This window comes from Aspergillus thermomutatus (assembly GCF_002237265.1).
Source record: "Aspergillus thermomutatus strain HMR AF 39 chromosome Unknown NODE_77, whole genome shotgun sequence".
Lineage (NCBI taxonomy): Eukaryota > Fungi > Ascomycota > Eurotiomycetes > Eurotiales > Aspergillaceae > Aspergillus > Aspergillus thermomutatus.
Genome location: NW_020798126.1, coordinates 81,273 through 105,504, shown reverse-complemented (window position 1 = coordinate 105,504; position 24,232 = coordinate 81,273). Strand labels below are relative to the sequence as shown.

At 48.1% G+C, this 24,232-nt stretch overlaps 10 protein-coding genes across 10 annotated transcripts; 5 read left to right on the top strand and 5 right to left on the bottom strand.

Moving 5' to 3' along the window:
• Window positions 1-244: 244 nt before the first annotated feature.
• Window positions 245-4,403, top strand: CDV56_108211 (uncharacterized protein; the record flags this gene model as incomplete). The annotated part of the gene is made up of 7 exons (XM_026761830.1): window positions 245-349; window positions 423-1,588; window positions 1,642-1,741; window positions 1,793-1,912; window positions 3,434-3,518; window positions 3,601-3,960; window positions 4,084-4,403. 7 exons carry the CDS (start codon window positions 245-247, stop codon window positions 4,401-4,403), a joined length of 2,256 nt encoding a protein of 751 aa, XP_026615051.1.
• Window positions 4,404-5,342: 939 nt separating this feature from the next.
• On the top strand, window positions 5,343-7,224 carry CDV56_108131 (GMC family oxidoreductase; the record flags this gene model as incomplete). The annotated part of the gene is made up of 2 exons (XM_026761750.1): window positions 5,343-7,035; window positions 7,103-7,224. 2 exons carry the CDS (start codon window positions 5,343-5,345, stop codon window positions 7,222-7,224), a joined length of 1,815 nt encoding a protein of 604 aa, XP_026615050.1.
• Window positions 7,225-7,321: 97 nt separating this feature from the next.
• On the bottom strand, window positions 7,322-9,151 carry CDV56_108069 (uncharacterized protein; the record flags this gene model as incomplete). The annotated part of the gene is made up of 2 exons (XM_026761688.1): window positions 7,322-8,801; window positions 8,877-9,151. 2 exons carry the CDS (start codon window positions 9,149-9,151, stop codon window positions 7,322-7,324), a joined length of 1,755 nt encoding a protein of 584 aa, XP_026615049.1.
• A 608-nt stretch (window positions 9,152-9,759) lies between these two features.
• Window positions 9,760-10,896, bottom strand: CDV56_108009 (uncharacterized protein; the record flags this gene model as incomplete). The annotated part of the gene is made up of 1 exon (XM_026761628.1): window positions 9,760-10,896. One exon carries the CDS (start codon window positions 10,894-10,896, stop codon window positions 9,760-9,762), a length of 1,137 nt encoding a protein of 378 aa, XP_026615048.1.
• A 904-nt stretch (window positions 10,897-11,800) lies between these two features.
• CDV56_107944 (uncharacterized protein) lies at window positions 11,801-12,709 on the top strand (the record flags this gene model as incomplete). The annotated part of the gene is made up of 1 exon (XM_026761563.1): window positions 11,801-12,709. The coding sequence occupies one exon, from the start codon at window positions 11,801-11,803 to the stop codon at window positions 12,707-12,709; it is 909 nt and encodes a 302-aa protein (XP_026615047.1).
• A 220-nt stretch (window positions 12,710-12,929) lies between these two features.
• CDV56_107895 (wax synthase family protein) lies at window positions 12,930-14,251 on the bottom strand (the record flags this gene model as incomplete). Its single annotated transcript, XM_026761514.1, has 2 exons — window positions 12,930-13,392; window positions 13,458-14,251. 2 exons carry the CDS (start codon window positions 14,249-14,251, stop codon window positions 12,930-12,932), a joined length of 1,257 nt encoding a protein of 418 aa, XP_026615046.1.
• A 546-nt stretch (window positions 14,252-14,797) lies between these two features.
• On the top strand, window positions 14,798-15,951 carry CDV56_107850 (uncharacterized protein; the record flags this gene model as incomplete). Its single annotated transcript, XM_026761469.1, has 2 exons — window positions 14,798-15,167; window positions 15,221-15,951. The coding sequence occupies 2 exons, from the start codon at window positions 14,798-14,800 to the stop codon at window positions 15,949-15,951; spliced, it is 1,101 nt and encodes a 366-aa protein (XP_026615045.1).
• Window positions 15,952-16,077: 126 nt separating this feature from the next.
• CDV56_107766 (uncharacterized protein) lies at window positions 16,078-17,889 on the bottom strand (the record flags this gene model as incomplete). The annotated part of the gene is made up of 2 exons (XM_026761385.1): window positions 16,078-16,773; window positions 16,834-17,889. 2 exons carry the CDS (start codon window positions 17,887-17,889, stop codon window positions 16,078-16,080), a joined length of 1,752 nt encoding a protein of 583 aa, XP_026615044.1.
• A 396-nt stretch (window positions 17,890-18,285) lies between these two features.
• CDV56_107702 (NAD(P)H-dependent flavin oxidoreductase) lies at window positions 18,286-19,834 on the top strand (the record flags this gene model as incomplete). The annotated part of the gene is made up of 6 exons (XM_026761321.1): window positions 18,286-18,397; window positions 18,450-18,520; window positions 18,760-19,007; window positions 19,129-19,332; window positions 19,403-19,624; window positions 19,696-19,834. 6 exons carry the CDS (start codon window positions 18,286-18,288, stop codon window positions 19,832-19,834), a joined length of 996 nt encoding a protein of 331 aa, XP_026615043.1.
• Window positions 19,835-20,052: 218 nt separating this feature from the next.
• CDV56_107521 (uncharacterized protein) lies at window positions 20,053-24,098 on the bottom strand (the record flags this gene model as incomplete). The annotated part of the gene is made up of 7 exons (XM_026761140.1): window positions 20,053-20,251; window positions 20,316-20,953; window positions 21,009-21,427; window positions 21,508-21,763; window positions 22,728-23,806; window positions 23,872-23,974; window positions 24,042-24,098. 7 exons carry the CDS (start codon window positions 24,096-24,098, stop codon window positions 20,053-20,055), a joined length of 2,751 nt encoding a protein of 916 aa, XP_026615042.1.
• Window positions 24,099-24,232: the final 134 nt, after the last annotated feature.

Sequence of the window (24,232 nt, the reverse complement as noted above, 5' to 3'; positions counted from 1 at the left end):
CATCCCATAGGGAATGGCTCCTAACGATCTCTTCATAATCACCAGCTTAACTCAGATGTAAGCGTATTTGGATGTGCTAGCAACTGTCCGCAACATATGTAATGCCAACATTTCTCATTAATATCAATAGCACTTGTCGAACACGGGGTTTTAACAGCTAATATCAAATCTTGACCTCAATATTTTTCTTTTTCCTTCCTTCTTTCCTTCAGCCTTGCTACTGGACACAACTGTGGCCTTGAAGATGCTACGAAAAACACATACCGGGACATGGTTGCCGGCGTGGGTGCCAGAGTCTACTTTCGTCTTGTCGCTCCTCCTCATCATATGCTCGTTTGTGCAATCCTGTGTATGTGCCCTACCAAATTTTGCTGTATGCAATTACATTGATAAAGAATGAGATTAACAAAAAAGCTTAACAGACGGTTGGCTATGATACTGCATTGCTCAACGCGCTCAACATCCTGCCTGCGTACAATGACTACTTTAGGCTCAGCGCAGCAACAACGGGCCTGAACACCGCTTCCATCTTCATCGGCGGCATTCTTGGACCTATGTTCGCAGTTATGATAGCGGACAGGCTCGGGAGAAGACTAGCTATCTTCTGGAGCAGCCTGGCTGCCATACTTGGGGTTGTGATGCAAACAGCCGCTCAAAATATTGCCATGTTCGTCGTTGGTCGCATTATCATCGGCCTCGGGGCATCTGCTTCTGGGATTGCTGGCGGCGTGTACCTCTCGGAGAGCTTCCCTAGTCGGTTCCGAGCATGGGGGGTGGGATCCCTCAACGACTTTTATTGGATTGGTGCAATCCTGGCGGCCGGAATCACTCTCGGGACTGGCACTTGGACCACTTCTTGGGCTTGGCGAGCGCCGTCGCTCATCCAAGGCCTCTTCTCTCTGCTTTGCATTCTCATCTTGCCGTTTGTCCCGGAAAGTCCGCGTTGGCTTCAGTACCAGGGCTACTTCGACGAGGCTCGCCTCGCCGTCGCCCAAACGAATGCCAACGGCAATATATCCGATCCGGTTGTGCTCACAATCTACGAAGAGATTGCGGATGCCCTGAAATCGGACAAGGAATGCAAGAGCTCCATCGTAGAGATTGTCAAGGACCCGATTCTGCGGAGGAGGTTCCTTATCGGAACTTCTGTTGGACCCCTGTCCACTGTGGTTGGGAATCTCATCAGTCTTTTCTATCTGGGGCCGGAGCTCAGCATTGCTGGACTCACCGACAGTCGCGCCCAGCTGCATATCAACCTTGTTCTAAACGCTTGGTGTCTGCTTTGTTGCCTGTTGGGCACATTTCTAGTCACTTCTTGGGGTCGGCGTCCAACAGCTCTTGTTGGCCAGAGCCTGCTTATCGCCTGCCTTTTTATTATCGGGGGTCTAACTAAGGTGTACGCTGACAATGGTCCCAATGGCACGTCTAAAAGCCTTTTATATGGCAATGTGGCAGTGATTTTCCTCTTTCAGGGTTTCTACTCCCTGGCCTGGACACCGCTCATCTATCTCTATCCGACTGAGGTCATGAATTATAGTATTAGAGCTAACGGCGTGGCTTTCTCTTCATTTATGCTTAGCAGCCTAACGTAGGTGTGTCTTTTCCCATGTCTGGCGCGCGTGGTACTAAACAAAAGAGCAGACTCTTACTGGTGTTTATCATGCCAATCGCCTTGGAGAATATTGGTTGGAAGATGTACATCATCAACGGAAGCTGGGACGTCATCGTGCTTTTAATTGTGGTAGGTCAAAGAACACTCGCCAGCTTACAGCGGTTAATGATGTTGTTGCAGGTATTTTTTTGGGTTGAGACCAAAGGCAAAACTCTAGAAGAGGTCGACGCTATATTCTCGCAGCACTCAAATGTTTCCGACATTGAAGCCCGCCGTGGAAAGAAGACCATTAATGCTCGAGTCAGACAATGTCCACATCATAGCTAAATAGAAAGCATCGAAGTACGTGTTGTGAGATTGGTGTCATCCTACGTACAGTCGAAACAGCTAAGCGATTTGGTGGGGAGCCTGCTCTCAGCAGTGGCTTGTAAAGCTTAAAACAGCAAGGAGAATCAATTATGAATCTAACGACCAATTATAACGATTTATTTCATTAACCAATCAACAACATACACTTGGTATTAGATGGAGAATTTGAACCTAGGTAGTTGCAGCGCAAAGGATCGACGGCGCCTTGGCTGATCACCCAGACGGCTGTTGGTCTTGTTGGTTTTTAGAGATCTGTGATTGGCTGGCTTGCTTGAGTGGTTTTGTATGAGGTGCCCTGTTCTTATCTAAATTGGTGCGTGCACGATCAACATGAGCCTCACCCCCCTCACCCCCAACCGCTAGGTGTTCCAAAATATATATATTTTTGGAACAGATGTGGGGTCGCTTGGGCGGGGTAATGGACTTGGCGTCCGTAGTTTTCTGTTCGGTAGGAATTTTTCCGCGCCCTACCTCAGTAGAAGTTACACCAACCACATGCCTTTCAAGGCCTAGAACCCCTTTAAGTAGCATACAAGCATTGTATTCCTTTACATAGGTCTAGTAAGCAGGCTATTAAAGTTCTGAGTAAGTGCTTTCATTCTCATTACTATTAAAATATATTAATTAAGCATTTGATTAAGCATTTGATAGGTAAAGGTATAGTAGTGGTGGTTGGTGGTTGGCGGTTCAAAAGATGTTTATTTATAATAACATGTATTGAAATGGGGTGACCCCCCCATTCCTATCAGACTCTATCGCTCCCACCATCACCGCCAGTATGCATGTCGTCAGTTAGCTTAGTTAGTTAGTACATAAGGCCGACCTGACCATCATGGTAGGACACAGAGGACGGTATTCAATTCATCTCTTTCAGTTTCTTGCTATCCCTTCAGGGCGGTCTTCTCATTAGCTTACGTGTTACCTCCTTCCTATCTGAGCAGTGATATGCGCCCTTTTTCAGTATTTGGTTAGCGATGGTTCTAATCGGACCAGGGCTATGATGTGACCAAGCGGGGAGGTAGTTAGTGGTAGATGATGTGACGGCCTGCGAGGCTAGGGATACTCCGTACTTCTGTAAGCGGCCCGCGTGCCCCCACCCACGTTCCTACTTTCCTGTCCTCACGCTTAGAAGTCTAATCAAGATAGCACCAATAATATTGAATGGCCTCACAGATGATCTACCTATCAGCCTCGAAAGTCATATCAGCGCAATGGATGCCAATCCTTTCGTCTCACCTGCATAAATTAGCGAGGACCTTCTCTGTGAGTAAGATTCGTCCATCCAATGAAAATACTTGTCCTGCCTCAAGTGAGGACGAATAGAACACTCCGATATAGGGAGAGCCGTCGGTCAGTCCAATTTAATGACAGGATACCCCTACCTCATATGGCTCCCATGCGCCGGAAAGTCCCCAAAAGCTCTCTGCAGAGATTGCCATACACGCTTAGTAGCCCATGGCGCCGAAATCTTCCAACTCTACTGAGGCGAAGGAGCGTCGTCGCGAGCAAAACCGGCTGGCTCAGCGTCGATTTCGACGTACGTGAGATCCACAACTCATCCTTCCGAGTGCTCTTTGGGCATTGCAAACCCACACTGACTTCTTGATACTCCACAATAGAAAAGCACTATCAACAGAAGATAATAGGACCTGAGCGTGTGCGGACTCCGAGCCTGAACCCTCTCCCGTGTTCAGAGACTCAAATCACCAACGACAGCCTGCCTAATACACCTGCTGTATCCCGGATGACTTCCATCAGCCCCCCTACACAGGGTTGTGATCCGAGCATCGACGCTGTTCACACGGCCATGTTCCTGGATTCATTTGACTTCAGTGCAACCAACACTCTCTTTGCTTCAGACCTCGACACCGTGGACCCTACCGTACAACTCACCCCGCCCGCATCAGACTCAGCCGCGCAACTCCCCAAGTCCTCCCAATACAGCCAATCAGCTGTTCTTTCAGACGATAGCAGTGGTGGTGAGGCAATACATTGTAATCTTGGGGGTGATACAACTAGAAGGGGGAATACTAGTCCACTGCAGCGGGCAGTACAAATGGGCCACGGCAAGATTGTTAGGCTATTGCTTGAACATCATGCAGATTACAATGAGAAGGACTCCGAAGGCAGGACACCGTTGATCAATGCCACTATTGCTGGATTCGAAGAGGTTGTCGATCTGTTGCTATCGCACGGGGCTGGAATTGAATATGTGGACCACCAGCATCGCTCAGCCCTGCATTGGGCGGTAATACATCGCCAGGATCGATTACTTAAAAGACTCCTCAGACATTGTGCTGGGGACAGCAAGTTGATTAATGAATGCACCAAAGACGGAAGAACACCCCTCCTGATTGCCATTGATGCAGGTTTTGATGCAGCAGTGGAGGCCCTGCTAGAGTCTGGGGCGGAGGTGCAATGACTTGAACACTGTTAGATGGAACGAATTGAGATATAACGATTCCCGATGTTTCTAGGAACTGGCATCTATTTCCTATCTAAATATGCATAGACAAGCACCCGACACACCAGGCCAAAAATTGCCTAGGTATAATAGAATACAGAATTCTGTATTTGCCCAGCAATACGCTAATGATGCTACGGAGGAGTAATATATATAACAGTAGGTAAGCCTAATGTTAGATCTTAGTGTCTGAATCTTATAGCTAGAATATACTATTGTCTTTGTTATATAGGTCCCACTGTGTGTTGTAAGGATAAAAATAACCATTATACTGGATTTAACTTATAAATTCTAGATTCTATAGTCTACCTTAGGGGAAAGATAAGACGTGCAGTGAAATAAGTAATCCTTAATAATGCATGATTACTTTATACTCCATATTTTTACTGATTACTGATTGATTGATTAGGATCTTACTTGGACTGATAATCTATCAGCATCAATCGGTAATTAGAATTAATTTGATAACTGACTGCATGTTAGGATAACTATCTGTTAGCTTATAATAAGCATAATAACCTTAGGACTCAAAGCACAGCCAAGCACAGCTCCACAGAAAACACACACATGAAGTGTGTTATGATAAATAATTCTTACCTCATGAGTATTATTATTATTTTGATCATCATTATCGTGAATGTTTCTAAAATTATGTTTACTGCATTTTTGTTGACAACTCTGCTGGATTAACCTATCCTTTAGTCTTGAAGGTATCTGTCTCTTGACAATTCCATTATTGATGTTAGCCTTTAGCAAAAGAACATGAGCACACTTGTCATGAAGGCAGCGCTAGCGCATTTGGTCATTCTATTTTCATGCATGCCTCATGCCTCGTCAAGGCTAGTTGGCTCGTCTTTCGGACAGCCAACTTTTGACATCTTCAACGTCAGCGCATCAATGGCTTTTGATTACATTGTTATTGGAGCCGGCACGGCTGGAATCCCCGTGGCAGTTCGCCTTGCTGAGGCAGGTAGTACCGTCGCTTTGATAGAAGCCGGTTCTCTTCACCACCTGGGAAACGGCAATTTCAGCCAAGTGCCATTGTATGCTTCTGCCTTTCAGCACACGTATCCAGGTTCTGTAATAAATCCAATAGTCGACTGGAATTTGACTACCACTCCGCAAGCCGGTTTGAATCGACTCTACCCACAGGGAAAGGCGGTTGGAGGGACATCCACCCGGAGCCATCAAGCCTTCACGTTCGCCCCCAAGAGCAGTTACCAGGAGTGGGCAGATGCCGTAGACGACCAATCGTACACTTGGGAAAGCATTACTCCTTACCTAACCAAACCCATCAACTTCACCGTTCCATCCTTGTCATACCGCTTCTCAAATAGCACTGCAAGGTCTCCGCCTCATTGGAAGAACCATACCTCAGGCCCGCTGCAAATCACATTCAGCAATTACGTGTGGCCGTGGGCGACTTGGATCAAGAAGGCCCTCGTTGGACTAGGTTTCGAAGAAAATCTCGATGGCTTCGTCGGTGGCTCGCTTCACGGCGTCGCCCATCAGCTTTTAACACTTGATGCCACTTCTTTCACCAAAGAGACGTCAGACAGTAGCTATCTCAACAGATTGGGTATAAACAACGGAAATCTTGTTGTTTACACCAACGCCCTGGCGACCCGGATTCTATTCGACGCTTCCAAGACGGCGAACGGTGTCGAATTTGACCGTGGCGGTCTGCTACTCAAGTTATCTTGCAGGAAAGAGGTCATTGTGTCGGCCGGTGCTTTTCGCTCTCCGCAGCTCCTCATGCTTTCCGGAATTGGCCCGAAAGCGACACTTGAGCGACATGGAATCAACGTTATTTCTGATCTTGCCGGCGTGGGTCAGAATCTGGGTGACCATGTGTGTGCTGGAATCAGTAGGAGGGTCAGCGTCCCTACCACTGCCGAGCTTCAATGGAACGCAGATGCAGCCGCACAAGCTCTAAAGGACTATGAATCAAGCCCGCCCAGAGGCGCGTACACTACGTACGCAGCTGATCTGCTTGCATTCGAGAAGTTGCCCCAGAGATACCGGCGGAAGCTAGAAAGATCCGCACGCAACTCCCTTGATAATCTCGACGCTGATAGGCCCGAGTTGGAGTTCGTTGCCTTCTCAGCATACGGTGGCCCTCATTCGGGCTTTCTTGGGAGCCCAGATGGGCATAATTGGGCAACTTTGGCAGTCGCGCTTGTTTCCCCATTCTCCCGTGGCAATGTTTCCATCATGTCCGACAGAGCACAAGACAATCCTATTGTCAACCCAGCTTGGATGAGTGACCCCCGCGACCCCGAAATCGCCCTCCAAGCTTTCAGACGTTTGCAAGACATCTTGAACAGCACGTTTCTTGCACCTGTGTTGGTCGGTCATGAAGCCTTTCCACCTGCCTCTGCATTGGAGACCGACTCTCAGGTCCTGGCATTTGTACGGACATACGCCAACCCGCTTTTTCAAGCTTCGGGGACAGCCAAGATGGGTCGAAAAAGTGATCCGATGGCCGTGATCGACTCCAAAGCTCGAGTATTTGGTGTCAAAAATGTTCGCGTTGTTGACGCATCCTCGTTACCGATACTTCTACCAAGCCACATCCAGGGAACGATTTGTAAGTATCAGACAGACTCTTGAGAGGAGGAGATATCAATCGCTAATAAGCTTTCCGAGGTACTTAGATGGACTCGCAGAGAAAATTGCGGATGATATCATTCGCATGGAGAAGTATGACGTCGCTGGACCAGAGCTATATTCCACTGATGTTATTCCTGGGCAAGTGCGACTAGGCATGCATGACTGATGAGCATTTGACATTTGGACGCCTCAGTATTTATTATGATAATCACATAGCTTCTATATAAGATATAGCATTACGAAGAGAGCCGTCCTCTCAACTTTTACACCCTACATAATCGGCCTTCTGCGTCTTCCTGCCAGTAAACATCCGCTCCCACCGATGTATGCTGCCAGAGCGTGAAGTTTCCGTCATACTTCTTCTTGACTTGAAGAAGCCTTTCATAGTTGTTACCATAGTAATCTGACTTCCAGTCAGGATTGTCATATGTCGCTTCGTTAATGTAAGAGCCACTTCCTGGGGTCAGTGCTTTGACCCAGTCTTGCCACGTATTTACCTTGGCCTGAATGAGTTGTAGACCTTGGACAGTTGTGTTGTCCGGGAATGAGACGCCAGCACTTGAAGTAAAGAGAGCGTCTCGCCAGGCAGGGAGCACCGCGTTCGAGCCCGGAGCAACACCAATATTGACATGGGATACGTTGTTGCTTGTGCCACCGACCACAGTCACACCACCAGGCACTGTTTCGTCTTGAAGAATGTGCCGATACACGTCCAGTAAGTCCGTCAAATTGTCCCGAACAACCGCAGCAGGTACTAGTCGGCTTCCAATGGTGTTGTTTGCAGGGAATGATGCATCGGCCTGGCTGGGGGGAACGAACGTGTTGTAGAGCTCAACGAACGATGGCTTCACTATGGTGTTCTTGGCAACAAATGTCATGTTGAGCTCTTTTATGACTCGATAAAAGTCTTGCAGGATTGCATCCATGTCTGACGCGGTACCGCCAGGCAAGGTTGCCGCAGTGAGCCTGAAGAGTTCACTGCTGAAGATCCACGATGCCGAGAAACCTGGTATAAGATTGAACCGTGGACTTTGCTGGTACCATGTTTGGATCGCTGACCAGAAAGCCGTGGGATTCGTATTCACCAGTGCAAAAGTAGCGCCCGTAACCTGGCCATCCGGATGTGCTTTGACGATCTGACTGAGAACAACGGCATAATTGCCCGACCCGCCGCCGCTCAGGGTCCAATACAAGTCGGCATGTGTTGATGGCGAGGCTATCAAATGCCTGAGGTCAGTCGTAACTACTTCATATTCCAGCACATTGTCTGCAGCCAACCCGTATAGTGAAGCTAGCTGGCCATACCCTCCGTTCTGGGAAAACCCTCCTGCTAGTCCCACAGTCGGGCACAGGCCACCTGCCACTCGCAGGCCATGCTTTGCCGCGATCTCGACTATCTCATGCGACTGCATACCAGCCCCGATCTTGACAGCAGGACCCGAGTATTTTGAACTTGTGTAGTTCATGATGATTGCCATGTCTCGGAGGTTACGTGTCCATAGTGCCAACGAACCCTTCCCGCTGGAACGTCCAAGATAGTCATGACCGGTATTCTTGATGGACAGACGAATATTCTTTCGCTGTGCGAATTTGATTCCCGCTATGACACTCGCAGCATCGGTGACGTTGATAGCGTACGAGGCAACATTGTCTAGGGTGCAGGCATTGCTGAGAGAAGACAAGAAAGGATTGCATGAGTTGTTCAGCCAGAATGGAGACATGAAATTTACTGGATCATCGTAGCTACAACGGGAGTAAGTATTTCACCTCAGATACAGAGTAGTACTATTAATCATCTGTATGTATGTATGTACTTACTACAAACTGTCAAGACCCCAGCCTTGTCGAATCTCGGCGCACTTTGCAGGATTCTCATGCGGTCGGTAGCAGGACTGGGCCAATGGCTCTCCACGCAGAAGCCTGCCGCCGACTGTAGTATTCAAACCGTCCCAGTCTGCTCTTGTAGGCCATTCTTTGTCGGCGGGGAGGTACCGGCAAGATGGATTGGCAGCATTGCGTTGGGTTGGCGCAAGGGCAAGGGCAGTAGAGCACAACCCCCAAGCTACTCCAAGAACAGCGTAAAAAGAAAACATTTTCCTGCTTTGAGAAGAGATGTCAAGTGATTGAAGGGAAAGCACAGTTACTTGTGCAGGCAAGATGATAAGCTTCTTCTTTAAGGAGTGTTTCTGAGACCATTTATCTCACTACACGATCGTATACAGTAATAATTTATGAGGAACGAATAGGTGCATTGATTATTTATCTGGTGTAAGCTATTTAAAGGTCAAATAACTAAGATCGGGCTAGGGTTAAAAGCAATAACATCCTGGATAATACCAGACCGCATAATCACGACATTTGGCCACGATTATTCATGAGTAGGTAATAACACGCATTTTTCAAGCTCTTAACTGACTGAAATACAATAAAAAAATTAAAATAAGTAGAGTAAAGCAGTTATGACTTTAATATAATATAATACGACTTGATGATATACGGAGTTAGTGGCAACTCGTATATAGATTACAGCTCTCTAATTGATTATGTTTGTAATCTTGATAAACGCCCAAGATCTATATACTGTAGTATATTCTTTCATTGCTTAGTATGTGGTCTTGTAGTGTATAACTATGTACTTTAAAGGGATTGTGCATGTTTAGTGGGTTCACGTATGATGAGATTCAAGTCCATAAACAATAACCTATTCTACATCAGTAGCCATCCCCAAGATTAGACTTTGCAGCTTTGCCTCTGGGCGGGATCCATCAGTCCAGTCTACGTGGCCGTACCCAGCAGACTTTAACATGTTTGCCCAAGCTTGGGGTGATTGCAAAGCGTGCTGCCGCCCATCGTTGAATCGCCACCAGCCTTCGAACAGACCGAAAACCACGTCAGCCCATGGCATTTGCGTTGTCAACTCGTGAAAGATGAGGAATCCATCCGGACGCAGCATCTTGTGAATGTTCTTTAACGAGGATGGGACGTCTGTTGTTGCATGGACGACGTTGGAGCCGAGGACGATGTGTTGGCTGCTTTGCAGCTCCAGCGGTGGTTCTCTCTCGATATCGACGACTTTGTATTCCAGGAACGGGTATTGCTTGAAAGTTGAGGAAGCTTGTGTCACCAAGCTCGGACTGATATCTGTCATGGTGTAAACCGTGGGAACGCCAAGCCGAGCCAGAGCCGGTAACAGTACCGAGGTGGTTCCTCCTGTTCCAGCTCCGATTTCAAGGACTCGCAAAGGCTCGCCTGAAGCCGACCAGCCGCTGGCTACCTCTTCGATGAAAGCTTTTAGCGGCTGCAGGAGGCTGCTTGTCGCGTCGGAAGTAGCATAGAGCTTATCTAGGAGCAACCGGCTTTCGGCGGACTGAAAGAGCAGCTGCACCGCATCGACCTTTCCGGCGAGACAGTTGCCGTAGCTACCCCCAACTGCTCGCATGAGCTTGATCTCCGCATCCTGGGCAGCTCTATCACGTAGGAGACTTTCCAATTGGGAATCGATGTTTCTGTCAGGACAGGGCCTAGAGGTGCGAGTGACGAGCTTGCCGTCGTCTGCGATCAATCCAGCTCTATTCTCCAAGATGCGATATATATGGTCTACCAGCTTCTTGTGCTCTGCGACAGGCTGGACACGTTCAAGCTTCGATCCAGATGTTGCCGATCGGATTGAACAGCCCAGCTCTTCAAAGGCATTGCAAAAGATTGCAATCGCGATCTCCTCGGACCTCGGGAGGAACTCAGCAGAGTAGGTGTCAAGATTGTTGGTAACAATAAACTCATCGGTGCGACCTTTAATATCGGAGAAGGCATCCAAGATAGCGTATGCATCTAAAGACATGATGAATGCGACGGTTTCAAAATGACTGTCCTGGCAATATCAATTAATGCAAGTTAGCCAGACTCGTAACGAAGGGACTACTACGGTGCTTGTAGTCCTATGACAGCGCGCGCATATAATAAACATACTATATAACCAAATTGTACGCACTCATTACATGTAAGATGATGGCAATAATCGTGCCACACCCCACTTTTTTTGGACTCATAAGCTTAATATTACATTGAAACAAGATGACAGCCTTGATCCGGAATTTAGCTATAATGTTGACCGATTTATTCGTGGACCTCTTATTGCAGCTACAGAGCTCATACAGACGAAAAGAGACCTTAGTCGTACAAAGAAGGCAGAATCGATATCTCAACAACATAGGGCTTCAAAAAATCGGCCCTTGAAAACCGGCGGCATCGTTCCTGTGGCCGACGCACAGAAAATGGTGCAGCAGAAGATTATTGATCATGTTCAATGAGCAAGAGCTGTTATCCAAGCTGCAGATAAAAAGGCACGTAATTACGCAAAAAGGGTATTTTTGGAAGCTGTGAAAAAGGCACGACTATGGCGTCGTGAAAGACTATTAGATTTATTAGTAATTTCAGACGTAAAGGGCACACGCGTTACACAAAGAGGCTAATTAAGCTATTATCTTGAATCCAAAAAAGTGGGGTGTGGCATGATTAGATTTAGGGTAAGCAAAGCCTATATAATATGAATTTATTGCCATATGAGCAAATTATGTAGTGTGGAAAAAGGGTCGCATTAGCTAATCATAATCATATTCCAGATAATACTTAGATTACAGAGTAGTTGTTATAATATATAGAGGTGCACTTTTATGACAGGCAGAGTGCCCTGTGCTCATCATCAATTATTGAATAGTTTAATAGATACTCTCCCTTGCAGTCCAATGGGTCAATTCACATCTTCCGGACGAGATCATGAAGGCCGCAAAAGCGTTCTGATCACCGGATGCTCAGATGGCGGCCTGGGCGCTGCCCTCGCAACTGCTTTTCACGAGGCCGGTCTGCACGTGTATGCCACAGCTCGGGACGTTTCCAAAATGCAAAAGCTCTCGGCATCAGGTATCGAGACAATCGCGCTAGATATCACATCATCGTCATCGATAGCAAGCTGTGTCAGCAAGCTGCAGCATCTGGACATCTTGGTCAACAACGCAGCGGTCATGTTGACAATGACAGCAGCAGACGTATCCGTACAAGAAGCCAAAAAAGTGTTCGACACCAATCTTTGGGGCACAGTACAGATGTGCCAGGCATTCTTGCCGCTGCTCATCAAATCCAAGGGCATGATCGTCAACCATACATCAATTGCTTCCGTACTGCCTGTCCCTGGCGGAGCAGCATACGCCGCCTCGAAATCCGCTCTGGCCATGTACTCTGCCATCCTACGAATGGAAGTCGAATGCTTCGGGGTCCAAGTCATCGATCTGAAGACCGGGACAGTTGGACCAACCAACCTCATCAACAACAACTACACCAGGACCGCGTCGTCAAACTCGGATTCGGATCGTTCCATATTGCCTGCGAGCTCACCTTACCAGCCGGTGCGAGACCTGCTCGAACCGATTCTAAGGCAAGACAACTTTAAGGGCACAGGCATGCCGCCGGCGGAGTGGGCGAAGCTTGTGACACGGGACTTGCTGAAGAGCGCGCGGCCGCCGCCTCTTATTTTCAGAGGGCACTATGTAATATTGGCCAAGATCGCCTCTTGGCTTCCATTCGGAGCGATGGATGGAGTGGTGAAGAAAACGACAAAGTTTGATCAGGTGGAATCAGTGTTAAGACAAGTAGCGTAGCATAGTGAGACTCTGCTGTTGAGGGTAACAGTGATTATGTCCAGGAAAAGAATACTATGGAACATTCCCGGTTTCTTCTTTTCAAGTTCCAGCATCTTGAAGACGATGGCCAAGTAGAGACAACACATCATGTGAATTGACGCATGGTGGGACTCAGCTGAGGTACAAAATATATAAGATACACAAGCAAAATAAAGCAAATAAGATATATATTGTGCAGTTACTTTGCAGAGTGTGTTGCTAAGCGGTCTATCAAAGGCCTTAAAACGCTGATGGGTGGAACACCTCCGTTACTGCTGTCGAGAACCTGGAGGCGAGGATAAAAGTGCGACGGCGAAGACCAGAATGTGAAGAGGGCAACCCAAACCCATCCCACTGCTTTAGACCACCAGCGCGAACGGGGTTCGTGCGAGCCGCCCAAGGCAAAGGCAGTCTGCACGAGATCCTCCAAGAGAATCCCGAAAGCCTGGGTCACGAAGAACCTCATTGTGCCGCTACGATCCCAGTCAATGCCCCAAGGATACTCTTCCGCGAGAAGGTGTATAACCGCAGACGTAATGAATGTCAGCAAGAGGTGAAGATAACGCGCGATTGTTGTTCTTTTGCTCAACCCGAGGACTGAGTAGGTGATGTAGTAGGCTGGGCTTCCGCTTTTCTGACGCAAGGTCTGATGCCAGAAGATACTGTTACATATTAGTATTCTCGATTCAGCAACGTTTCAACTCTCGCACTGGAAACAACAACTCACCCCCAGAACCGGCGTAATGTATATGTTTGGCTTAAAGGTCCGAATATAGCTGGCCAGCGATGAACATCTTTAGTGCCTGTCATTACGCCCACGATGGCCAGAATCCGGTGCATGGCTCGAATGGAGTAGTACGTTCCTAACCAGAACCCCAAGAGGGCCTTGAGCCTAAGGATGATCTCATCACCTGATATTTGCTGCAACCGTGACAAAAGCCGAACCCTGTCCCATGCGAAGTTTAACGCATTTTCTTCTACTCCACCTCCTTTGAGCAGACTCAAGGCGTCGAGAATGAGTAGATCAAATGCCAAATAGAGCACAGTCTCGATAAGAAAGCGTCCACGGCTCGGCACTTGTTCGAACCATGGAGTGCCTCTGACCTCCCAGGAGGTACCCGCTGCTCGCCAAGTGGTGACAAGTGAAGTACCAAATCGTAATCGCGCCAACACATCCCCCCAGCTCGCTGTGGTTCTGCGTGTGTTGTCCTGCTTAGGTTCCGATCTTAGATTGCGTTGTCCTCCTCTGCCGGAAGTTGGCCCACCGGCCGAGTACGACCACCGACTGATGCAGGCACAGTCTAGATATTGGAAGAAGACGCCAACTGTATTGAAATTGACCAATCCGTGGACAACAGGGTGTGGGATTGCATCATTCAGAGGAAGGGTACGGAGAGTAAGTAAAAAGAGTAAAGGGAGTAAAGCTGGGCGAGCGATGGAATCCGCGGCGGTAAATCCAAATACCCATGTAGCAAGAGCATGCTGGAGTGTATTGCAAGCGAGCATGAGTGGTACAGACATGATGATGGTGATCCAGCGGAATGGGTGTACTAAACATCATTCGTCATCAGTTCATATTGAGGCTCGACGTGTTGCATTTTGTTGACAGACATATAGCAACATATATTATCAGTTACAATGTTTCGTAGGCGTGAATTAAACTGCAATATGCTGTATGATGATTATTAGATGTTGAGGTCTGATGGCATCAGCACGGTAATCATGAGCTTCTTTTTCTCAAGATTAGTATCAATGACTTGCTTGAGATGTTTATTGACCTCTGTCAAAGTGTAAGAGTTACTGAAATACTATTACCCTGAAAGAGTGACTGTCATGACGTTATTTTAGTACAGTGGTATAAGTTCTCTGATATGATAATTACACATGGAAGCAGAACATATCATACATGTAAGCTCCATAAGCAATCATGCTTCCTGTAAGCATCCGCCCAAACGCTTACCAAGTTGGCAACGGGTTCTGGCCATGATTGAATTGCGCTTCTTCACTTTTCCTCACAAAGTAAAAATCACAATCGAGGTCACAACGGTCGATCCGCCAAGTAGCAGTATGGCAGCTCCATACTCCTTCACGCCGGAAGGCCGAATCGGAGACGCAACACTCTCACCTAGGACAGACTCACGCTTCAATCCCAAGTTGGTGAAAGCCCTAGCGACACAAGGATGGGACAGCAACCTTCCAATGGGCATCGCAGACGAGAACTCGCCATTCGAGCAACTGACGAGGGAAATGCGAAGCCAGCACTACGGCTTTACAGAAGGCTTCGCTGCGATACCAAACGACCTACCACAGGACGTTAATGAGCCTCCAGTCGATCGGGAAACCTTTGTTGCAAAAGCGGTAGATGGGAACGATGTCAACTTGTATGTGTTTCGGAAATCTGGGACGAAGGGCCAGGTTCTGCCGTGTGTTGTTTACAGTTCGTATAGCCGAAACCACTTTAAGAAAGTCCACAACTGATTTTTATGATAGTACATGGCGGAGGCATGACGACTCTCGATACTTTGCGACCTGGTAATGTTCGCTGGCTTACTGATTTGGCCCAGCGCGGCGTTGTATCCATCGCCATCGATTTCAGGAATGCCTGGTCAGAACATGAGTACAATCCCTTCCCGGCTGGGTTGAACGATTGCGCAGAAGGCGTCAAGTACATCGCATCGCACAAGGATGAGCTTGGCGTAAGCAACATTATCTTGCAGGGCGAAAGCGGCGGCGGAAATCTTTGCCTCGCAACAGCGTTGAAAGCAAACCAGGAAGGCTGGATCAAGGACATAAGTGGTATCTATGCCTACTCTCCAAATGTCTGCAATGTTTATGGCTGGTCTGCAGAAAGAATTGCAAGAGAATTCCCGAGTCGGCTTGCAAACGACGGATATATGCTCGATACCACAGGTGCTGGCGCTATGCAAAGCTATTACTCACCAAATGTCCAGGACCGGACCAATCCGTTGGCGTCTCCATATTATGCGACCGTTGAGATGTGTCAAGGGTTGCCACCACATATCATCAAAGTTGATGAGCTAGATCCGCTGAGGGATGAGGGCATTGCGTATTATCGAAAGCTGTGTACGGCCGGAGTGGACGCTGTTGGGAGCGTGAATCTAGGCGTGACGCATGGAAGTATGGTCTTGTTTAGACGGGCGCTTCCTGAGCTCTATAGTGCTGGTATGCGTGAAATAGTTGGATTTGCAAAGAGTTTGTAGACAAGGGAGCATGCCTACTACCACAAATGCTGCAAATGCAAAAGTAATGGGACACAGTCAAAGTATTTGCTTCATTAGGCACATGTACAAAATTTTAAATTGCTAATAGAAAGCTAGGAAGATATTTCAATTACTGGAACTGATCTTCTGTAAGCGTACGTAGCACGTGTTCGGCCTGTTTGTCACTATCAATTTGGAGCTGTAATCTGACAAGCTCTTCGGACAAGGCAGAAGCTCAAAGTTCCACACGAGCAGTGCAAACAATACCCTCATGTTCAGATACGCCAGTCGCTTTCCGCAGCAGGCTCGGAGACCCAGACCGAAGGCCAGCTGTGGCCCTGCTCCGGGATTGAACCTGTCATCCTTGATCCAGCGTTCAGGTTTGAAGAAAGCCATATCATTGACATCCCAGTGTTTCGTCTTTTCTCCCTCTGTGCCGCGGCTCATCTCATGACGACATGTCTCATCAACATCGAAGCCGGGCTCCATCATGCTTGGTCCCATTGTCAAACATGCAACATTGGTATTTTTGGGGATATGATGGCCAAGAAGCTGCGTGTCGACGACAGCTTGGCGATCGACAATTGGAGTTGTGCCGCCGCACCGATGGATCTCTTCAAGAGTGGCTTCAAGGTAGGGTACATGTGTTCCGACAATCTCTTCAACGGTTGGGTTTCGATCCTCTGAGACTGCGGCTGCAAATGACGCTCGTAGTGCTGCCCGTAAACATGTTGTAACTCGGGGGCTGTCAGCCAGGAACTTGACACCCCAAGACATTGCTGTGCTAGTTGTATCCATTCCTGCGAATATAAACCCGTACAGCTGGAATAAACCGTCAGTATCCAAAATTCAAACCATGGAATATATCAAGAGACCACTTACTTCATCCATCATGACTCGAGATAGGTATTGAGGCTCGCGCTTCTCCTTTTCCGCAAGACTTTTCTCGCGCAGGACCATATGATGGACGGCCGACTTTTCCGTATCGTCCCCTTTGCTCTCCTGTAGTTGTTCAACTGCATGCTGTAGCTCCGCAGAGATGTATGCGTTTTTCAGTCGGAGTGCATGGGCATAGCGTGGCCTTCGCAAGATATAAGCCCAAGTCAAGCTTGGCTTCGGACTTCCTCGAATCTTACCGACTGATTCGAAGAGGGTGTCGAGTGCACTGAGCAAAGGGCCAAGTGTCGTTGTGGGAAACTTGACTGGTTGTTCGGACTCGTCTAGTTTAGCCAGGCCCAAGTTTTTGAGCTGCAATGCTTCGATAGCAGGTCTGGTTGCCATATCTTGGAACCTCTGTCCGAAACAAAAAGACATTACAGCATCCATTGCCATGCGACGTAGATCTTCCGAGGCCTCGAAAGGCCTTCCATTGGCAAGTCTGGCTTTGAAGTCCCATAACTCAATCATTGAGAGCGCATGCTGACATATCTCAGGAGCTGCAACGCCGTGCAGCCACGAGGGGAGCATGAGGCCCTTGGTGAGTAGACGTTGAGCTTTCCACGCTGCATCGGTCTTCATCCTGAGATGGTGCTGCGGCATCAAACCCAGGATCATATCGCCCATGTCGTCGGAGCGATCAAAGTCCTTGCGGCGCATCAAGGCTTCGGTTTCTCGGAAATCTGCAAGGACCAGAAGTGGTTGTTTGAAAGGCTGGATAAAGATCTGCACGAGTGGTGCGTCCAAAGATTTGGCTACTGATTGGCAGTAAGTGGCGAAGGTTCCTCCATATTCTTTGCAATGCTTGAGATACGCTTGGCCGTCGCCGAATAGTTTCGAAGCAGAGCCTTTGTTGTAGGGAATGCCTGGTATTGGCTTGGGAAGAGCTAGACGATACAAGCTGAGTAAGAAACCTATGGTTACAACCAGTATACAAGTTGCAGAGAGGGTGACTGGTGAGTACTGGCGGGCGTGTTCGAGCAAGACGGACAGCTGCGCCATGACTCCGACTGAAACAGTTGGAATAGGATGTGGGAATTGGAAGGATGAAAATTACACTGTCTTAATAACTTCACTGGAATAAATTCTGTGATATTTTCTTCAGACGCTGACGGTCGAGCCCAGAATGGGACTTGTAATAAGATTATGCTTATATTCCAGTGTTGTTGCTTACTGGAAGTGATGACACCACAGACACGATATCCAGGCAAGAAATACATAGCTAGCATACATTTTACACAGAACGTGGGTGGCATAGCGCTCCATCATATTGTACGGCCTTCCCTAGCCCGAAACACTGCTCGGCAGCGTAGTGTTTCTCCTACTTTGCAGTCTCCGGCAGTTGTTGTCTTTACGCATTATCTTACAGGCACGACACATCACATAACGCCTCCCGAAATGTCATTATCAACGCCTTTGACTCGATTGCTCGGCATGAAGCATCCGGTGATTTCCGCTGGCATGTATATTGCTGGTGGACCAGAGCTTGTGGCTGCTGTGAGCAATGCTGGTGAGTTTCATCAAATCCCTAGTTGCTATTGTTATTAAGCCAGGAGTAATAGGCGGTCTTGGTGTCATCGGTGGACTCTACTTCACGCCAGATGAGCTGAGAATAACCATTCGAGAAGTGAAGGTAAAACAGATTATTCGACATCGGTTCAAACTGAATCGAAGCCGATCATGATTAGAGCAGAACACCTTTCTTACATATCATATTTCGGCAGATTCGACTCAAAGACTCATCACTTCCATTCGGCGTGAGCCTTCTTTTGCCCCAAGTTGGCGGCTCAGCGCGAAAGACAAATGTTAGAGGCTCCCCTAGATGACTCAGGACTGGATGAAACATTTCTCAGTGCTCTAACTTCCTTGCAGAGGGACTACACCGGAGGCAAACTGGACGAGCTCATTGATATCATTGCTTGCAGCGGCGCCAAGCTATTTGTTTCAGCAGTCGGTGTTGCTCCCGTAAATGTCGTTGATAAGCTTCGCGCCAATGGCATCTTTTACATGAATCTAGTTGGTCACCCGAAACATGTCGCCAAAGCATGTGCCGCTGGTGCCGACATCATCTGTGCCCAGGGTTCAGAAGCCGGTGGCCATACTGGCGAGATCCCGACTAGGTGCGTCTATCATCGTCATCATCTCCATTTCCAAGAGCCAGAGGATCAAGGAAGGCGGGAGACCTGGCGGCAAGTAATATTTAACCATTGCAACACTGAGACTGAGAATATATATTTGCAGTGTCTTGGTGCCTGCTTGCGCTGATCTGGTGAAAAAGTACAAGTCTCCTTTGACTGGGCAGCCAGTACAGCTCGTTGCTGCTGGAGGCATTTGCGATGGCCGAGGAGTTGCCGCATCCTTCATGTATGGAGCTTCTGCCGTCTGGGTCGGTACGAGGTTTGTCACTGCCAAGGAGTCGAGTGCTCTTGAAGAATCAAAGCGAGTGTAGGTTGCCCCTTATCTGGTGGTGCTTTACTTCATCATGATCTATAATGACAATGACCTTGGACGACAGGATTATCGACGCAGGCTTTGATAGTACCATTAAATCAACCATTTGGACTGGAAGACCATTACGCGCCGCTGCTACCCCTTACATCCGAAACTGGGAATGTAATCGTAGGTATGAGCTCGAAGAGCTGCTGTCCAAAGGTATCATACCTATGGACCATGAGATCGAGAAGATTCGCGGAGCTGGCGGTCTCCCTGAAGAGATCATGAAGCAGTCGGCGATGAGGTGCGTAGCAACCAATTTTTCTCACCCAAACCTTACAGTCTAGCTAACCGCAACAATCCTCTTAACAACAGACCAATGAGCATTGCGTGCGGCCTGATTAACAATGGGCAGCAATCTGCGGCTGACATAGTCGAAGAGATGGTAGCAGAAGCAGTCCAATGTCTCAGCGGTGCTAGTAGCGTTCTTGTGAAATCGGACTATTTGGATTGACATGATGGCGGTTATACACACACACGAAGCTATGTTAGAGCAGAATAGACAGCGCAGGGCACCTTTTGGAGACTATCGGATGTGATCTTTAGCCACTGTTTAGCTGATTATCTACAGCAAGACCATAAACGGCACCTTTTGGCCTTGAGCACCTCCCTACCGACATATTGGGCTGGGGTCTTGCTTATCAACCTTGTATACAAGCTGAAGATGGTATTTTAGTTGCGGACCCTCACGCGTAGTCCAAAACTTCCCTTGGCAGGCAGCGGGGTGATATAGTCCTTGGCTGCATCAATGTCCCTTGCGCGGATTGTATCGTAGAGCTCCAGAGTTGGGCCTTGCTGACCGCGGTACAGGTCATACTTGATGAATATCGTCGCTAAAGTAGCTGCCAACTCACGCCGAGCGAGTGTTATTCTAGATATTTCAAGCCCATAGGTCAGCGACTTGCCGTTGAGTAGTCGGTCGAAAGTCTGCTTACCCTACACATGCTCTCGTGCCTCGAGAGAAGCCCATAAAGGCTTTCGAAATCTCAGGATTGTCGATCCACCGCTCAGGGATGAACTCGTATGGGTCTTTGAATACATTTCCGTTCATATGGCTAGTTAGAGGGGATATGGCATAAACCGTCCCGGGCGGAACGACGTGCTCTACACCTCGTGCCCTGTCTATGTATATGATGGCGTCATTGGGGCAGACGCGTACTTGGCGGTGCATTGCGCCAGGATGTAAGCGAATGACTTCGTTGATCACCGCAGTCAGGTACCGGAGTCTGTCGAGCTCTTGAAATGTTGGAATCCGACGCCCATCACTCACCACCGCGGCAAGCTCGTCCTTGACCTTCTGTAAGATCTCCGGTTTTGCCAACAGATGATAGATTGCCGACGTGAGGGTATGCGCTTGTGGTTTGTTATTCAAATAGGTACGAAACGCGTAGCGTGAACTCTCACCCGTTGTGCCCTCTCCGGCGAAAACGACCAATTGTGCCTCATTTGCCAACCTCTCGTCCGTCTTATCCGCTGCCGGCAGAGCACTATTTAGTATGCCTCCGAAAATGGTATTCTTCGCTCGCTCTGGATCATTTGAGTTTTTAATTTCCCGAACCTTCTCAACCCACCACTGTATGCGTGTATAATCAGCAGCAATCTCGAGGTGAGAAACCATAGGTACCTACCTCTCGGCGGTCCACAAACTCAGTCATCTCTGGTTTCAGATACTTAACCAACCATCCCGGCGCCGAGATCGCGAGGGTGAGGAGCCATGGGAAAGCACCAAAGATGTGCGTCATGCTGTTAAATGCCTCTCCCGCCCGGAAGTAAGGTTGTCCATAGTCAGGCTGATCCATAAAATGGAAAGAATCCCCAAAGGCATAAAGCGTGATGATGTCGCTCGCGCACGCTTTGAACATGTGATGTGGTTCAACAACTTCACATTGTTTGCCAGACTTTTCCATCCGAACGAGCAGTTTGTCCATGTGCTCTTGGATGATGGGCTCCAACCGGCGAACGCTTGCCCCAGAGAAGAAAGAGTTGAGAGCGTTTCGGCGTCGTCGATGAACATCATGCTGTGCAGTGGCAACGATGGATCCAGGAGCTGGAGACGGGACAATACCATACAGCTTATTAACATGCGAGCTGAAGGAAGAATCCATTCCATTGAACGCTTGGACTTACTCCCAGCCCTCGCCGCAGCATACTCGGGCCTGTCTATCTTTCTCTTACCCGCACTCGGATAAAGCACATCGTTGAACTCTGGATCTTCGAAGTGCAGCTCATTCGGAGTGATGCGGACGACGGGGCCTATGATCTTGGGTTTAAGCAGAAGGCTATCGAATATACTCTCATGATGGGGAAAATCCTGACCATACTTGGCATGCATTTCATCGATAACGCGAAAGTACTGCCCACCCTTGTAAACTTCATAGTACGTCTCGTACCAGTAAGTCAATGCTGAGACAGGGTTACAATTCGGGATTCACGCTCCTCGTGGAGTATCGTCCAGTCTTACCGGCGAGCTTGGGTCCTGGTATTCGAGAGAGCGGGGAAAGATACACTTAGGAGAATAATATTATGTTAGTTAGCATGGCAAAGATTCCAAGCTCCTCTCCTAGAGCATTATTTGCATACCGCGATAAATAGCCAAGCACAGCAAATATATCAGCGCCGCTGCGCCAGACATGTAAGTTAAACTCATCAAGTTATGTTGCTGAAACATGATCCCTGGCGTGTGCATAGTAGAGTGCCAGTGAATTGCAGCGATAAAACACAACATTCCGGGCAGTTTTTACTATGAATAGATGAATAGCTCTCAGTTCAGCCTCGCCAACCGGAGATTACAGATTACAAGGCTTCAGGCAACCCACCGTCATCGATGTTCATAGTTACGATAAGTAATAAGCATGATAGATCGTTGCCTTTCTGGGAAACGCTTATTTATTATCACCAGTCAGCATGCTTACAAGTCAGCACACACATGTGCCTATCATTTCACCATTTCCATCTTCGGCATCATCTTTTGACAGGCCATGATACATGGATCTATAGCGTTGTAGAATAGGTAGAAGTAGCGTTGAAGTTCAACTGGTGACCATACGTCTAGGCATGGCTACAAGTACCAATTAAGCAAACTATTAAATACAGTCAATCATATTGTTGCCAGCAGCATTTATGTAGAACCAAATTTGGCACACAACTATCATTTGACCCTATAAGTCCTCCTAAACATCTTGTCGACGTGAGTAAGATAATAAGTATCCTTGGAGAGGCCAGCCAAGCTTCCGATGGGTTGATAAGGGCTTTGTTGGTGAGCAAACGCTCGAATGCGGCATGCCTGGGCACAAGACATAGTTAAGTATTTGGGCACTTTTATCCAGATGTTTTGAGACGGAACTTACTTCATCGTATGATTCCGGAGACACAACTCGCCTCTCGCTCAGTCTCTTCTTCAAGTCGAGACTGGCTCGAATATTTTCCGTACTTCCTACTACCAGCAAGCTGAACATGGTACTAGCAAGCCCGCTACCATAACTGAACATGCCGATGCGCTTGCCTTGTAGCTGATCGCTCTGGACAAGACCTAACAGACTGCAAAGGCCGGAGTAAAGACTTCCGCAATACATGTTGCCGCACTGAGTCGGGATATACGTGGAGGGCTCTACCCGGTGTTTGAAACGTTCCTGAGACAGCGTCATGAAAGTCTTTTCAATCAGCTTGTCGTTGAGGCTGGACGCATAACCTGCAGATCCGAGCTCTGCAGGAATTGCTTTGAAAAGTTTGTTGTCCGGATCAGACAAGAAGTCGCGGTAGAATAAGCGAGCGTATGACTTGGTCACTAATTTGCAGGTTGGGGCATGAAAACACATGTAGTCGAACTTATCTGCAGGCAAAGTTTGGTGATTCCTGTGGTCATCCTCCCCAACTGCGTGGCCTGAGCTTTCAGTCTCGAAACGTTCGAGATAAGCTTTATAGCAAGCGTCGACAGCTTCCGTGTAGCAGTTCAATGACAAACGACCATCAACGTAAGGATACTCAACCGAGAAGTTGGGCTTGTAGAAGTCATAAGCATGCCGAGAATAGGAACCTCGCAAGCCAGGCTCGAGAGCTAGGACAGCATTAGGGCCTACTAGCATGGCCACACAGCCTGCGCCTCCAGTTGGCCTTGCGTTGCCCTTCTCATAGAGTGCAATATCCCCTGCGACAACGATGGCCTCTCTGCCGTCCCAAGCGCGCGACTCTACCCAGTTGACAGCGTTGAAGAGCGCGTTCGTTCCGCCGTAACAAGCGTTGATGGTATCCACGCCTTCGATGTTTGTGTTGTTGCAGTGTTCAAAAAGCTGCATGAGGACCGATTTGACCGACTTTGACTTGTCCAGCATCGTCTCTGTGCCCACTTCAAGTCGGCCAATGGATCTTGGATCGACATCGTACTTGCGCAGGAGTCCCGACACCGCAGTAAGAGCGATTGAGTTGATGTCTTGATTTGAACACCTTAGCACTCAAATCCGGGGAATATTTTGCTTTTTTTTCCAAGTAGCTTACCCTCTCTGTCGTCGCAGAAACTCATTCTCGTCTGTCCCAAGCCAACGGTGTATTTTCCTTTGCTGACTCCATCATACCTCTCAAGCTCTTCTTGGTCGACGCACTACGTTCACGCAATGTTAGGAAAGGGAACTATTCCGCTGATCTTGGTTTATGTCTTGGATACAGACCTGAGCAGGAAAGTATATCTCAATGGCCTTGATGCCGACATTTACGGGTGGTGCCATGTTGATCCAGATCGGTCGGATATGGTGTTGCGGACAAGTTTTGATCGAAAGATGATACAAATGTGCAAACTTGAGAGACAATTTTAATGTTTGCACCTCTGACCTGAGTTCTAAGCACTGTGCGAACACATCAA